We start from the raw sequence: 16,210 nt of genomic DNA on the forward strand, positions 1-16,210 counted from the left end.
CTACATTATTCTGTCACGTTGATGGCATAGAGAAGTCTGGGTACACAGAAGAAGAATAAACCTTCCTGATAGATGCAAGCGGAAGCACAACGTGTTTCATCTTTTCTGTGTCACAGCATCACACGTTGAGGACAAACAAAACCATTACCATACGCCCATCCATGGCTGCTGGATAAATACATTAATTTCTCATTTGTGGCAATACCTGTTCTGCTATACTCAGTACTCCCAAATTTCAGTTCCTACAATTTATTCCCCTAAAAGGAACGCTGGCCCACTTCTACTTTGGTTAAAGAGTCCTTGCTCTATAAGGGTATTCAGATTGAGCCATAGAGTCATTGATCCCCACAATAGAGTTCTGACTGTTGACCCCATGAAAGGTAATAGAGCTAGGAGCAGGAGATAGAAGCTATTGTTAGGGGTATTCGGATGGAGCCAGGGACAGAAATAACTTTCCTGAAGCCAGATTTTCCACCTCTGCCTACCACTCACCCTGAACTTCTAAATGGGGACATGCTTGTTGGAGATGGACAGAAAAGTTGAGTGAAAATAGTCTCAAGCTAGCTCAATTTTGAGTCTTAGAGTGATTCTGCTAAGGCCTGTTGTTAAAAAGGTTTAAACTGACTTTTGAAACTAAAACCTTGTTTTGCTTTTCACATTTTAAAATTTCTAACAGCCAGCTGTGTAGTGATCACAGACACTGTTACAAAATATGTGGACTGAAAAAAATTGGTGAAATGCATATGTCATGATTTAGGATTTTGTTTATTTTATTCTCTGGACTAATTAGTTTCCACTCCCCTCAGCCTACAGCCATCTGACCCCACCCAATCAGCTCAGCCACCTACCAGCCACCTGATCAGCTCAGCCTGCTGCACTAATTTGATTCACCTCTGCTCACCTGTTCACCTGCCTATATATACCTGTCTCAGCCTACCTTTCCCTACCAGATTGTCTCATCTCATGTGTGGTGTTGCTGTGAATACTACCACTTCCTGTCTGCCCAGCCAACTGGACTCTGCTCTTGTTCAGCCCCACTGCTGTGGTTCCAGTGTCTGCGTGCTGCTGAAGTTTATCTGCTTGTGAGATCCAGCTGCTGACTTTGTCTGTCCTGGTGGTTCCTCAGCCAACTTCATCAACTCTGGTCAGTTCCTGCCTTCATCCTCAGTTCTGATTGATCTCTTCCTGTTAGCCTGATCCTGCTGGCTACTCCTGTTCTTGCTGCATCCTACATCTTCTGGTCCCCCTACCTGCTTCATCTGCTAGTATTCAACTTCTAATTAACCTTTTCTAAACATAACTATCTGGTTCCCCAGCTCTACATTACAGCATTTGGTATAGTTAAGTAAATGAGATTTATTTTTTGATTTGATGTTTTGCTTCATTAACAATTTGCATAATGTAAAGACTCTCAACCTGAGGCCCAGAAAGCTGAGCCCTGCTTAGATCAGCCAAAATAATTCAGAACCATTGAAGTCGTCTATAAAATCTGTCCCAGATCCTTCTGCAGATCTTCACCAAGCTTCTTTTTTGTCAGCTGGATGTGGGACATTTTAATCATTCTCTTCTCTTGCCTAGTTTGTATTTATATTTACTTACTGCGTCCATTTGGTTATAACATCTGAGGATTTGTTTATTTACAGGTTTGCGCTGCAAAAATGAGGCTTTGTTTCATTCTCTTTATCACCATCTCAGCTGGATTTAGTGGTAAGTGCTCCTCGGTATCTCTTATCAACTGCTACATTGTGTTTTCCTATTTTCTAAAAAGTGTGGGGGGGTGGAACGAGCAGATAATTCATGTTTGTCTAATTTCCCCTTCAGGGACTGTGGCCCGAAGACGCACGGCCTTCTCCAATGAAACTGCCTCCTCACGGACTTTGGCCGTCAGAAGCCTGGTCTTCCCCAGTGACACCGCCCCCAAAGTCTTCCCCAGTGACACCGCCCCCACAGTCTTCCCCAATGACACCGCCCCCACAGTCTTCCCCAATGAAACCGGCCCCACAGTCTTCCCCAATGAAACCGGCCCCACAGTCTTCCCCAATGAAACCGGCCCCACAGTCTTCCCCAATGAAACCGGCCCCACAGTCTCCCCAATGAAACCGGCCCCACAGTCTTCCCCAATGAAACCGGCCCCACAGTCTTCCCCAATGAAACCGGCCCCACAGTCTTCCCCAATGAAACCGGCCCCACAGTCTTCCCCAATGAAACCGGCCCCACAGTCTTCCCCAATGAAACCGGCCCCACAGTCTTCCCCGGCTATCAGAAGCCTGGTCTTCCCCAGTGAAACCAGCACCAGCTATGTGGAGATGATCCCTCAGAAACCGCTCAGCCTGAAGGCGTTCACGCTGTGCATGCGTGTGGCCACGGAGCTCAGCGGTGAGAGGGAAATCATCCTGTTTGCATATCGAACCCGAGACTTTGATGAGCTGAATGTGTGGAGAGAGCTGGATGGAAGGTAAAATCATGTAGGAGCATCTTAAAAATCTGTCCTGATCAGAGGTAATAAAGGGTCTAATGTGTTTCTGCTCAGGCTGTCCTTCTACTTGAGTGGAGATGGAGTTTTCTTCCAAGTCCCTGGTCTTGGTGCCCTGCAGACTCGCCTGTGCGTCACCTGGGATTCCAGCTCAGGTGCTGCGGCCCTCTTCATAGACGGCAGAAAAAGTCTGACCAAAATCTACAGGAAGGGTCACACCATCCGTGCGGGAGGCAGAGTTATCCTGGGCCAGGATCCGGATAATTATCTGGGTGGCTTTGACGTAAATCAGAGTTTTGTTGGAGAGATTTCTGATGTGAACTTGTGGGACTATGTCCTGTCAGAGATTGCAGTCCAAGACATGATGACTGCGAAAAGGGGAAATGTGTTGGATTGGGAAACCGTAGAGCTTAGACCAAATGGAGAGGTGATGGAGATTAATGTTAATCTGTAGCTCAACTGTTTATGTGGGCAACAACTTTATCCTTTGCACAAATAAAATTCCTCTGATCAATATCTTGAATTTGTGGAGATCTTGTTCCTATGAGTCCTAAATGCACCAAGTTTCAAACATTTCCACTCTAAGAAAATCGAGACCCATTGAGACCATATGCTGGTCTACTAAAGATAAACATGGATTGGTTTCTCCAGATCCTGCTGAGACATCAGCACTGGAAATGTTCTTCAGGTGCTAGAAGGCCGACCTTGTAATTGCCTTCAGATGCTTTTGGAGGCTCATGTCTGAGTAATCACTACACCCAGATTTCAGGGTTAGTTTTGGTGGTTACTAGCTGAAGCTGTGGGTTTACTTTTGATCTCTCCTCTATTGGTCCAAAATCTCCTTCAGATTTTATTCAAGGGAGAAACTTTGGCACATCCATGCATTGATTTCCTCTAAGCATTTACTCGGTGCTTGAATACATGGAGATGTAGAGCTGTGTGGTCTACATAGAGGTTTTTTTTTTTTTTTTTTTTTTTTTTTTTTTTTTTTAATCTGAGCTAGAGGGAGCATGTAGATATTGAATAGGAGGGGACGCAAGAACGACCTTTTGGGGAACCCCACATTTTTATCATCTCTGTAAAGTTACTGACAAGTCCCTGTAGGATTTAAACCAGTCAAGTGCTGTACCAGAAATAGGCCGTGGGCCAGAATCTGTAGGGTGACTTTTCGTATGAACTGTCAGGGGGCAACTTTCTTCCACCGGGAAAAGTTGCTACACATAGCAGTGATCTCAAAACACTAATGTTCCCACGTTTTCACTTGCACATTAAGAAGTTATAGCCGATCAAAAAATCTAAACTGTGGCGCTCTGGTCCAAGAGGTCACGTGATTCAATTTTTGCTGCTCAGCCAATCAGATCGCTGTATTGTCAGCTGAGCGAGTTTACCACGTCATCATGGCTGCGCCCGTAAGATGTTTGTACGCATTTGTTTCCAGACGAAGAAAGCCCAATAATAGCATTTTTGAAATCTTTAGACCTTTAGTGATAAAGTCTAAAATATGTCTGTTTGTGTGTTGGCTATTTAACATGTTGAGTTAGACCAAAGTTTCAAAGTGTGTCACACAGTTCTTTTGCACTTCTGTCTTCAGGGTTGTCAACGTGAAAGTTGAAGACTCCCGCAATAATTAAACAGTGATAATCAACACATATCACAGGTCACTAAGATCATTAAAAAGTTTGATGAGGACTTAGGAGGCCTGTAAATATTCAGAACCGTAGTTTGTACCAAGCTTTTTACCTGTAGTGCCAAATGTTCAAAAGAGTCGAATTTTCCCAAAAACACCTTTTTACACTTTAGTGAAATATTTGGGGAGTGGTGGCCTAGTGGTTAGAGCATTGTGCTTGGGTCCTGGAGGTTTTAAGTTCAACTCCCACATACTGCCACACTGGCTCCCTGAGCAAGACCCTTAACCCCAGACTGCAACCTAGGCACCACACAGTGGCAGCCCACTGCATCCCCAATGGGATGGGTTAAATGCAGAAGTGAATCTCTCCATTGTGAGATCAATAAAAGTTCAAAAAAAGAATCATTAAACAATGTTGCCACTCCTCTACCTTTCCTTTGCAGACTGCTCTCACAAAAAATTGTAGTTTGGAGGAGTTGACTCCATCAGAATAGCTGCTTAAATTAAATTCATGTACAATGTTTCTGTTAAAACATATCAAGATTATTGTCAAAAATGAAGTCATTAATTAAAAGTGATTTTCCTGCCTGAGTTCTAATGTTTAAAAAATCCAGTTTATATGACTTAGGTATTGTCTCTGTGGCAGGTTGCATCTCACATTATATGACTAATAAGTATGATTGTTTATTCCTGTTTTTTATCCTTTTGTTTTTCCTATGTTTTATGTCATGTTTTTCATGTTATGATTGAATTTTAGAACAGAACATCTGGGCTTTTTGGAGAAGAAGGGCAGGTGGGTGCAGTCAGACGCACAGACAGGTTTGGCCGAGAAACAATCAGGGAAAGTTAAATGGTTTATTTAGAAGGTTTACGTAATGCGTTTACATGGTTTTTTTAAACACATTGAGCTAACCGATATAGCTCCCATTAGCATTTTGATACCATGCCATTGCTGATGTGATTCGGGTGTGTTTTATGGTTATAACAAACATTATCTCCACAAGGGTTTTATACATTGATGGAATATTAATGTTTGTGTTTATCCGGTCCGCTCATTATGAATAGAATAAAGCCGAAGCCTTTAAAAGTTAGCGGCGAATGTCCGCTAGCCTAAATGCTATTAGCTTCCGGTAACTTCCGGCTTGCCGGATGCACGACTACAATTTCGTCTCAAATGTAAGGTTTGATTTGTTTCACTCCACCATCGTTCCATAGTGCTACGAGCATTATCACCGCGTTAATATGGAATATTAATGTCCCACTAAACGTGTTTTGTTTAACTTTATGATTAGCCGATTTTAGCGACCGATCTCTACAGCGACCCTTAGTCTCCCGGAGGTATAATCGCATTATTAAACTCAAGCGTCCCTAAAGTTACTGATTTTACTGAGAAAATATTTCTTTAAAATGTTATTTTATCAAATTATTTTTTGTTTAAATCAAATCAAAGTATCTATAATAGTCTCCCTTGAGAGAAATTTGCCTTGAATACAAGGATCAGCTGCACTGCACCACAGATTCAAACCAGGGCTCTCAACTCTCACGCATTGACTGTGTGACACAGCCATTTCACTGACTTCACACACAACACATGGAATTTCTCACGCATAAAAATAAGAAAGCCCACCTGGGCTGTGGATGATCCGTTCACAGCTCTGTCCATCCAGAGTTCAGTCTAAACTAGGGTGACCAGACGTCCCCGATTTCCGGGGACTGTCCCCGTTTTGGACCACCTGTCCCCGGCTAAAGCTGTCCCTGGAAATGTCCCCGATTTTACCGAGGGGGGATAAGTGTTGCGGTAACTGGGTGCGCTGCGCGCACCACTAGATGGCGGTAATGATCCTTTTGGATGTCAGATGCCATTAAAACACGAAGAGGAAGAAGAAGAAGAAGAAGAAGAAGAAGAAGAAGAAGAAAAAGAAGAAGAAGAAGAGCGCACCACTTTTAAAACAGAAGAAGAACAAGTGGAAATTCGTTGTTACAAGGGGAGCTGCCCTGTGTCATGGTAAGTATTTGGATCGGGCTGATCCTGTGATAAATGTTTAGTTTTTGTCCAGGTTAAAAATTATCAATAAAAAGTAAGACAAGACCACGAGTTGCTGCTCACATCAGTAAAAGACACTTGGATAAATTGTAACAGAATAATTGAAAACTCTTTGTAAACCGCTAAACTGGTACGCTGGTTCTCCAGGGATCAACAAGGGTTCTTCTAAAGATGTTTTAGAACTGATTGGTGACCTTTAGTTTATATTTCAGATAGTTGGAAGTAGAGTTATTGCAAGATGTTTTGCTGATTTATGAGCATAGACTTCCAGTCTTAGGTTTAGCTTTTCTACTGCTCACTTTGGATATATGAAAGTTCCTCATGAAAAAATAGGAGTCAGTAACAGGAGAACTGAATGAGAAAAGATCTACATGATCTGAGAATGATGGAGTAAGAGATAACCACCTGTTTAATGTCCATTTATTATGTTGTTTTTGCTTGTAGCTCCTAATATTGTGGTAATTAGATTTGTAGTATTTAATTACAGACACACCTGGATTAATCAGCTTGTCCAGTAAAGAAAGAAAGGAAACAAAAGAGCTGCTGAGGTTCAGGAAGTAGTGGAGCTGTGCTTATAGCCCATTATAGAAAGAAATGAATCTGCTTATTTGAGATGCACAGGCCCCTGCTGTGGCCAGGTGACAGTAAGAAACATGTATCACCCTTTACGTGCGGGCTTGACCTCACTTCTTTTTTATGTTAATGCAAAAAACTTATTGCTCATAGGTATGTAGACATGAGCAGAATAAGTATTTGTTGCACTTTTTTAAAAGGTTGAGGAACTCTGTCTTCACAGAGAGCCACAGTCTAAATGTTTGTATTTTCTGGTTTTTCTTTTCCTCATGTCACTCTCCCCTTAGGAGGTGGCAGAGCTCTTTGGGCTACACAAAATTGAAAAACCCTGCTAACCACCTTAGACCCCTCCACTCCCACCCCCAACCCAAAGACACAGTTCTAGTTTTCTATTAACACTATTAATTTTATTAATCTTAGGATATACTAAAAGTGTGGAGAGGCACATTCCTGGCTTTCACACTTGATTTTTGTTGTTTAAATATTAATAAATATGTAAAAATAAATTAAACCATTACTGTCCCCGTTTCCTAATTTCGTCTTGATGAGATGTATTGTTTTTTATGTACGAGCAAGAAATGTCCCCAGATTTGATTTCAGAAATCTGGTCACCTTAGTCTAAACCCGCCTCTAAACTGTTAGAAATGTGGCGTCTGTGTAGAATGTAGAAATGGGAAGAACGAGTGGAACGTCAGTCCTGGGAGCTGCATGCACACCTAGACAGTCTGGGACACAAGTCTGGGACACAAGGTCATCAGATAGCACCCAAGTGGTGACACATTATTTTACTGACGACATGTTAGGAAGCGTGCAGCCCTTGCATGGGCGTGTACCTAGACTTCTTTATAATGCTTAAGAAATGATCAGTCGGGGCTCTTGCCACATTCATTGCAGTTGCGTCATGTTCGATCAGGAGCCCATCAGAGCTGATGTGTCTGTAAACCATTCCTCTGCCTTTTAGATTAAATATGGTAAAATATAGTTACGGTTTGAAGAGTCTTTTTATTACTACAGAAGTCCACAATGCAAACTCCACATTATCAGATAAAAGAACAAAGGGATCCGAGAACAGGTCAATACCTGAACAAAACCCAGCTGTTTCAGCTTCTTTCACGACTTGTGGCCATCAGTATTTATTCCTGCTGCAGTTCATGTTAACAGAGGAGCAGGAAGAGCAATCAGAGTTATGAATCATTTTAGTCTTAACTAGGGGTGCGCGATATATCGAGTATACTCGATGTATCTCAAGTTTTCCTCCGCGCAATAGTTAAAATTACTTTATCGCGACCATCGCGCATACATTTTCAAGATTGGCAAGATTGAGCCGCTGTATTTAATTCACTGAGTTTATTTTTTCCCACATGCTGTGAACGCATTACTCGCTCCTCCTCCAAACCAGAAAGCGCTCTGGCGCGCGCCACAACAACGAACCTGTGCGCTTACTGAACGTTGACAGCGAGAGCTATGGCGACAGCGGGCTATTCAGGTAGTGGAAAGATGTCGAACAAAACGCGGTAATTTGCAAAACATGCCGTAACACCATTGCCACAAAAGGTAGCAGTAGCACAAATTTGTTCCACCTAAAATTTCATCTAGTGCAAAATGAAGACTGTTGTAAACTCCGCTTGTCGACCCCCCCCACCCCCACCCCACACACACACACACACACACACACACACACACACACACACACACACACACACACACTCTGAAGGGAACTTTAATGAAACCAGCCATAAAACTGTTGAAACTGGCGTCTTCTTTTGCTAAATCCCATATGACAGAAAAAAGACGTTTGTTTAAAATTTCCCAGCACCTAAAGAGCAACAGAAATATTTTTGAGATGCTCTGAAAATGTAGCTGCGACTTGTCAGTTGATTTTGTGTCAGATTTTTCCTTGGTGTTCCTTTTGGCCACTGGGATGTTCTGTCTTTTAAGGCAAGGCAAGGCAAGGCAAATTTATTTATATAGCACAATTCAGTACAAGACAATACAAAGTGCTTTACATGATTAAGATATAGCAAAATAATAAAATGTAGATAGAAAATAGAATAAAAGCAAGTAGGGATAGAATGTAGTAACAAAAAAGAACATTAAAAACAGTAAAACTGTTTAACTAGAACAGTCAAAGGCAATTTTAAACGAATGTGTTTTTAATCTTGATTTAAAGGAACTCAGGCTTTCCGCACTTTTACAGTTTTCTGGAAGTTTGTTCCAGATAAGTGGAGCATAGGAACTAAATGCTGCTTCTCCATGTCTGGTTCTGGTTCTGGTTCTGGTTCTGCAGAGTAGGCTGGAGCCAGAAGACCTGAGTGGTCTGGAGGGTTGATGCGCTAATAACAAGTCTGTGATGTATTTAGGTGCTAAGCCATTCAGGGATTTATAGACTAACAGAAGTCTTTTAAAGTCTGTTCTCTGAGATACAGGGAGCCAGTGTAAGGACTTTAGAACTGGGGTTATGTGCTCTACTTTCTTAGTCTTAGTGAGGACGCGGGCAGCAGCGTTCTGGATCAGCTGCAGCTGTCTGATCCACTTTTTAGGCAGACCTGCAAGTGGATTTTTTTGTTCCGTATTTCCACTGCAACCTTTTTTATTGTTTCATATTTATTCACACCAACATTTTTAAAATGTTTTTATTTTTGTTTCATACTGATGAACACCACAACATTTTTAAAGCATGTTTTTACTCAACCATAAATATTACTTTTTATTTTATTTTAACATCCTTCTATTTCTGAAACAATGATTTATTTCTGCCTCTAACATTTCTAACTGTTTTTTACCCAAAGAATTTTCGCCTGCCCTTTTTATTTCCTTCTCCCCTTTTTCCACTTGGTGTATTTCTACTTGGTGTATTTCTAATTGGTGTTTTTTTACTTCCTCTTTTTCCACTTGCTCCGTCTGACTGCAGCCGTTAATGTTAAAACGATGCCGGGGGAGAGGGGGCGGCGTCACCGGCAAAGCTTCACAACTATTGGCCAAGGCCTGGCTCGCTGGAAACGAGCATGCATCAGAGCAGACAGCCGTTTCTCAATATGTGTTCTTGAGCGGTCTCGTGTGCTCGTGACACGTCATCAGCCTCAGCCCGAGCACTGTTCCGATTGCCAAGAACGCAAGAGCGAGAACGCACCACATCCCCGGATGTTGTTCTCGGCCTGCCCTCTTTATCGAGCATGCATCAGAGCAGACTTGTGCGTTCTTCAGACTGGCCGCTTTCCCAGAATGCACCGCGGCCACAGCTTGATTCTGGACAACGCAAAAAGCTCACGGTGGTAAGTTAAAAATTACCTTTTCTGCTGCTGCTGTTCTTTAAAAGTACGTTTTCAGATAGTTTGAGGCGACATTATACTTTTAAGCTTCCCTATTTGGCCCGTTTACAGATTTAGTGCGTAATTTTTTAAAAAAGACCGACGTTCAGCAGACCAGAGTGACCCGCAGACCTCCGAGCCTAACCGCAGCCAGGGCTAATGTTAAATGGTCCGTAGTACCCTTCTATCGGCCTAGACGTGTCTGAAGTACCGCTGGTTCTGATGGCGTTTTTGTTGTTGTTTTAATTCGGCAAAAAACTAATTTGTTTTGTGTTTATCTGACTGACTTGTGTTGCTTTATTAACTCAATACTTGCTGGAATAAATTTTAAATGTCTCCCAGGGACGACAGCAGCATCCAGACCAGTGGCGGCTGGTGAAAAAAATCTTGGTGGGGCTGGCCAATAGATTTACCTGCCTAACCCAGTACATGCATTTAAATTAAAAGTCGGAAAATTCCACAATAAGCATCTAATTAATAAAAAAACATTATTCACAAAGGATTATTTTGGTGTTTTTGTCTTATTAATCCTTTTCACAGACTCATGCCTGAGGGTTTGCATACATTGTACATGTACGTATATTATTACGAAACGAACGTTTACGTCTTGACATAAATATGTATCCTAATTTTTTATTTATATAATGATTTAAGTAGAACAATGACTAGTGCAAAATTAAGTTGTATTTACCGGAGATGAAGTGTAGACTGCAAATTCTGTCGTGGTACTCCCACAGTCGATTGGATTGTCTGCCTGTGTCCTTTCATTGAAATTATCCATTTCTTTCTTCGTCCTTCGGTAAACGAAAGAAACGTACATCCGACGATTTGGAATGCCTCTGTGTGCAACCGGGAGCACAACAAGTCGTAGGCATTGTTTAGATTCCAAAAATAAACTAAAAGCACGCTCTAATTCACCTGTTGTGTCATGGTGGTAAGCGAAAACAGTACTGTTTTTGCCGACCACCGTGACCCAGATGTAGCTCGTGACGTCACGCGTGAACTGGTCTATCCACCTATCCCTGTGCAGCAAGGGCTATGAGTCCAGTAGCCCCAAAGCCATTCAATTAGCGATGCTGATTGGCCAAATATTTATAAAATTTCTCTAGCAACAGTATACGATTGGTTATTTCGCTACACTTGTGGGGATCCTTGAGCGGCAGCCCTAAAAGTGTAGAAGAAGAGAAATGATACGTTCTGTTGGTGGAAATGCACTGTTAAATGAGAGTCAATTGGTAGAGTCAATTAGTAGAAGTGTTTTAATAATTCTTATTACATGTAGCCACGTACTATTAAGTAAAAACTGACATTGATAATACTTTTAAAATCTATATATATTTTGACTTTTCCCCTCCACATCTAGGGAGGGCAGCGCCCGAGCGCCCCCTATGGGCCAGCCGCCACTGCTGATAGCTAAAGGATCTGCCTCTCATTCTACTTTTAGAGACTCTAGGAACCACCAGCAGACCTGCAGTCTGAGAGCGAAGTGCTCTGTTAGGAACATACGGGGTAATCAGAGCTCTGATATATGATGGAGTTTGATTATTAAGGGCTTTATACGTTAGAAGAAGAATTTCACTTTTCTTCTTTTTCCGAGACGGATGAAATTACTTTTAACCTTCCCCAACAATATTATTTTCCATTTGTAGAGGCCTGGAAACAAGTTGTTATACATAATAAAAACACTAAGTATAAAAATAGTCACGTCTACATTATTCTGTCACGTTGATGGCATAGAGAAGTCTGGGTACACAGAAGAAGAATAAACCTTCCTGATAGATGCAAGCGGAAGCACGTGTGTCTCTCATCTTTTCTGTGTCACAGCATCCCACGTTGAGGACAAACAAAACCATTACCATACACCCATCCATGGCTGCTGGATAAATACATTAATTTCTCATTTGTGGCAATACCTGCTCTGCTACACCCAGTACTCTCAAATTTCAGTTCCTACAATATATTCCCCTAAAAGGAACGTTGACCCACTTCCATTTTGGTAAAAGAGTCCTTGCTCTATAAGGGTATTCAGATTGAGCCATAGAGTCATTGATGCCCACAATAGAGTTCTGACTGTTAACCCCATGAACGGTTATGGAGCTAGGAGCAGGAGATAGAAGCTATTGTTAGGGGTATTTGGATGGAGCCAGGGACAGAAATAACTTTCCTGAAGCCAAATTCCCCACCTCTGCCTACCACTCACCCTGAACTTCTAAATGGGGACATGCTTGTTGGAGATGGACAGAAAAGTTGAGTGAAAATAGTCTCAAGCTATCTTTGAGTCTTAGAGTGATTCTGCTAAAGGTTTAGACTGGCTTTTGAAAAAAAAAAAAAAACTGGTTTTGCTTTTCGCATTTTTAAATTTCCAACAGGCAGCTGTGCGGTGATCATTGATACTCTTATAAAATATGTGGACTGAAAAAGATTGGTGAAATGCATATGTCATGATTTAGGATTTTCTTTATTTTTTGTTTGGACTTTTCTGGACTAACACTCCCCTTAGCTTACAGCCATCACCATCCAGTCACCTCAGCCACTTAATCAGCTCCGCCTGCTGCACTAACTTGATTTGCCTCTGCTCACCTGCTCACCTGCCTATATATAGCTGTCTCATCTTAACTTTTCCAGCCAGATCGTCTCATCTCATGTGCTGTGCTGCTGTGAATACTACCACTCTGTCTCCGCTCATGTTCAGCCCTACTGGTGAGGTTCCAGTGTCTTCGTGCTGCTGAAGTTTATCTGCCTTTGAGATCCAGCTGCTGGCTTTGTCGTTCCTGGTGGTTCCTCGGCCAACTTCGTCAACTCTGGTCAGTTCCTGCCTTTTATCCTCTGTTCTGATCGGTCTCTTCCTGTCAGCCTGATCCTGATGGCTACTCCTGTTCTTGCAGCTTCCTACATCTTCTGGTCCCCCTACCTGCTTCATCTGCTAGTATTCAACTTTTAATTAACCTTTTCTTAATGCGACTCTGTGTTTATCTGAATATCTGGTTCCCCGGCTCTACATTACAGCATTAGGTATAGTTGAGAAAATTAGATTTATTTTTTTGACTTGATGTTTTGACTCATTAACAATTTGCAAAAAATTTGAAGAATCACAGCCTGAGGTCCAGAAAGCCAAACCGTGTATAATATCTATCCCTGATCCTTCTGCAGATCTTCACCTAGCTTCCTGTTTGTCAGCTGGATGTGGGACATTTTCATCAGTCTCTTCTTAATTTGCCTACAGTTTGCATTTTAGTTTACATGTATGCTATATTTAGTGTGTGCATTTGGTTATAACATCTGAGGATTTGTTTATTTACAGCTTTGTGCTGCAAAAATGAGGCTTTCATTTATCCTCTTTATTACCATCTCAGCTGGATTTGATGGTAAGTGCTCCTCTGTATCTTTTATCAACAGCTACATTATATTATCCTTAGGGCTGGGCAACGATTAAAATATTTAATCGCGATTAATCGCCCTGATTAATCGCGATTAATCGCGATTAATCGCATTGTATTTACAAACTCCAAGAATGAATTCAAAAGTAGTGTAAAAAGCACTTTTATTTTAATGTTCTGCTGCCATATGAACAAAAGTGTTGTAACATTTGTAGCACTTATTTTATACAGGATATTTTCAACCCATCTATTGAATTTAGTGCACTAGTTGATCTTTTCTTCATAAGAGAACAGCAAGCACTGCAGCCAAAATATGGCCTTTTTTGACCTGCTGTATATTAGCCAGTCCCTAAGCTTGATGTATCATGAAACTGTTGATCTTTTGGGTTTTGTGGTTTTTATTTTATTATTACAATTAAATAATAATAATAATAATAATAATAATAATAATAATAATAATAATAATAATAATAATAATGTTATGTTCAGTGTTTTTTCGCTAATCCACCTCTTATATATTTCAATCCTTATGTAATTTTGTCTGTGTTGTGTGCACCTGCCTGTTGCTTTAATCCTATAAATTTCCCCGTCGTGGGATAAAAAAAGGATTAGCTAATGTTATCTTATCTTAAATAACACTTTTTAATATATGTACTGGGTTCTTTCAAGGTCTTAATTACATGTTATGTGTGGGCTCCAGTAACATCCATCCATCCATCCATCCATCCATCCATCCACTGATCTACCTGGATGTTCCCTGGAGGACTGAAACGCCTCAGTCAGAGACGTCTGTCTGTGGGTCTGTCGGGGCAATGAGAGAAGTTTCGTCTCCTCTCTCTGTTTCTGGGGCTCGACGTTTTCATGTTTTTTCACGTGCTTAGATAAATTTGTTGTGTTTCCACTAAAATGAACCGGCTTTTTACAAAACATACAGCTTGATTTCATTTACGGTATTAAAATAAAGCCAAACGGTGCTACTTCCCTGTTCATGTTTTTTCGCTGCTGCGGTCTCTCTCAGCTGTTTCTTTAAGTTTGTCAGATGGCGCTGAAGTTTGTGTGAGAGCTGAGTGGGCGGGCCAGGCTGAGCCTGCGTGCTGATTGGCTGGCGCCGCTGAGCCATGTACGAGAGGGGAGGGGGGGCGGGAGAGTGCTTCCGTGACAGCGCGCTGCAGTCAGCGCGCGTGCTGACTGACACTGACTGAAAGCATGTGAGCAACATGCGTTAATGCGCGATAAAATAAATATCGCCGTTAATAGTGTAATGAATTAACGCGAAATTAACGCGTTAACTTGCCCAGCCCTAATTATCCTATAAAAAGTAGGGAAAAGGGCAGATAATTCATGTTTGTGTTTAATTTCCCCCCTCAGGGACTCTGGCCATAAGAAGCCTGGTCTTCCCCAGTGAAACCAGCACCAGCTATGTGGAGATGATCCCTCACAAACCGCTCAGCCTGAAGGCGTTCACGCTGTGCATGCGTGTGGCCACGGAGCTCAGCGGTGAGAGGGAAATCATCCTGTTTGCATATCGAACCCAAGATGTTGACGAGCTGAATGTGTGGAGAGAGCTGGATGGAAGGTAAAATCATGTAGGAGCAGCTTAAAATCTGTCCTGATCAGAGGTGATAACGGGTCTAATGTGTTTTCTGCTCAGGCTGTCCTTCTATTTGAGTGGAGGTGGAGTTTTCTTCCAAGTCACTGACCTTGGTCCCCTGCAGACTCACCTGTGCTTTACCTGGGATTCCAGCTCAGGTGCTACGGCCCTCTTCGTGAACGGCAGAAAAAGTCTGACCAAAATCTACAGGCAGGGTCACACCATCCGCACCGGAGGTCGAGTTATCCTGGGCCAGGATCCGGATAATTATCTGGGTAGCTTTGATGCAAAGCAGAGTTTTGTTGGCGAGATTGCTGATGTGAACTTGTGGGACTATGTCCTGTCAGACACTGCAGTCCAAGACATGATGACTGCGAAAATGACAGGAGGAAATGTGTTGGATTGGGAAACAGTAGAGCTTAAACCAAACGGAGCAGTGGTGGAGATTAATGTTAATCTGTAGCTTAAATATTTCTGTGTGGTACTTGTTTTTTATTTGGACAAACTCCTTTTTCTGCAAGATATCTTTCCTTTACTTTTTTCCTATGAATGAGTTCAACAGTCATAAATGCACGAAATATCAAAGTTGCAGCATTTCCAGGTGTTTTAAGGAGGTCATGGAGGCCACACAGATACTGAGCCTCATTTTGACTTGTTTTAAGGACATTAAATCATAGTTTGCTCTGCCTGTAGTGGTTTTTCCACTTTCCAATTTTAGGTGTGGCTCCAAATCCAGACGTGGGTTAATAAATTTGATTACCATTCATTTTTGTGTGCTTTGTTCTTTCCATATTTGAATGTGCTAAAAAAAGTATTAATATATCAATCAGATCTAGGATGTTATTTTGGCGTTCCTTTTGTATAGTTTTCATACCATTTAGCAAGCTATATCTTGCCACCATTATAGGGCTAGTCAAAAGGTTTTAATGATCAACTGACTCAAATCCTTTGTAAAACATCTATAAATGATACAGCACAATGCTGTTTTAGTCACATGCCTTGAGTGTTAGATTTGATTGTATTTATACGTTTTGTTCTGGGACCGTGCAGTTTTTAGTTTTCACCTTTTAATAGTATTTAGTTAGTACATACAGTTTTAAATGTATTCAGCAGGATTGTTCCTATCACCAGAGGTGAGGAATCCAGGTTCAGAAAGTAATTCAATTCAATTTTCAATTCAATTTTATTTATATAGCGCCAAATCATGAAACATGTCA

General features: G+C 41.6%; 2 protein-coding genes and 1 long non-coding RNA gene across 3 annotated transcripts; all 3 read left to right on the forward strand.

Moving 5' to 3' along the window:
* The first annotated feature begins 958 nt into the window (after positions 1 to 958).
* On the forward strand, positions 959 to 1,977 carry LOC118566264. The gene is made up of 3 exons (XR_004932903.1): positions 959 to 1,144; positions 1,644 to 1,707; positions 1,822 to 1,977. It is a non-coding gene; the product is annotated as an uncharacterized LOC118566264 (long non-coding RNA).
* Positions 1,978 to 2,228: 251 nt separating this feature from the next.
* Positions 2,229 to 2,974, forward strand: LOC118566312 (pentraxin fusion protein-like). The gene is made up of 2 exons (XM_036148004.1): positions 2,229 to 2,455; positions 2,531 to 2,974. Exons 1-2 carry the CDS (start codon positions 2,229 to 2,231, stop codon positions 2,925 to 2,927), a joined length of 624 nt encoding a protein of 207 aa, XP_036003897.1. The 3' UTR covers positions 2,928 to 2,974.
* Positions 2,975 to 12,647: 9,673 nt separating this feature from the next.
* Positions 12,648 to 15,759, forward strand: LOC105919569 (pentraxin fusion protein). The gene is made up of 4 exons (XM_036147717.1): positions 12,648 to 12,829; positions 13,327 to 13,390; positions 14,771 to 14,978; positions 15,054 to 15,759. The coding sequence occupies exons 2-4, from the start codon at positions 13,342 to 13,344 to the stop codon at positions 15,454 to 15,456; spliced, it is 660 nt and encodes a 219-aa protein (XP_036003610.1). The 5' UTR covers positions 12,648 to 12,829; positions 13,327 to 13,341; the 3' UTR covers positions 15,457 to 15,759.
* The last annotated feature ends 451 nt before the right edge of the window (positions 15,760 to 16,210 follow it).

The sequence above is a fragment of the Fundulus heteroclitus genome, chromosome 16 (assembly GCF_011125445.2).
Source record: "Fundulus heteroclitus isolate FHET01 chromosome 16, MU-UCD_Fhet_4.1, whole genome shotgun sequence".
Classification (NCBI taxonomy): domain Eukaryota; kingdom Metazoa; phylum Chordata; class Actinopteri; order Cyprinodontiformes; family Fundulidae; genus Fundulus; species Fundulus heteroclitus.

Excerpts from the sequence above, each read along its gene's own strand:
- LOC105919569 (XM_036147717.1), top strand. The coding sequence starts at position 13,342 with ATGAGGCTTTCATTTATCCTCTTTATTACCATCTCAGCTGGATTTGAT. Across the intron at positions 13,391-14,770 it reads CATCTCAGCTGGATTTGATG|GGACTCTGGCCATAAGAAGC; the intron begins GTAAGTGCTCCT and ends TTCCCCCCTCAG. Across the intron at positions 14,979-15,053 it reads TGGAGAGAGCTGGATGGAAG|GCTGTCCTTCTATTTGAGTG; the intron begins GTAAAATCATGT and ends TTTTCTGCTCAG.
- LOC118566312 (XM_036148004.1), top strand. The coding sequence starts at position 2,229 with ATGAAACCGGCCCCACAGTCTTCCCCGGCTATCAGAAGCCTGGTCTTC. Across the intron at positions 2,456-2,530 it reads TGGAGAGAGCTGGATGGAAG|GCTGTCCTTCTACTTGAGTG; the intron begins GTAAAATCATGT and ends GTTTCTGCTCAG.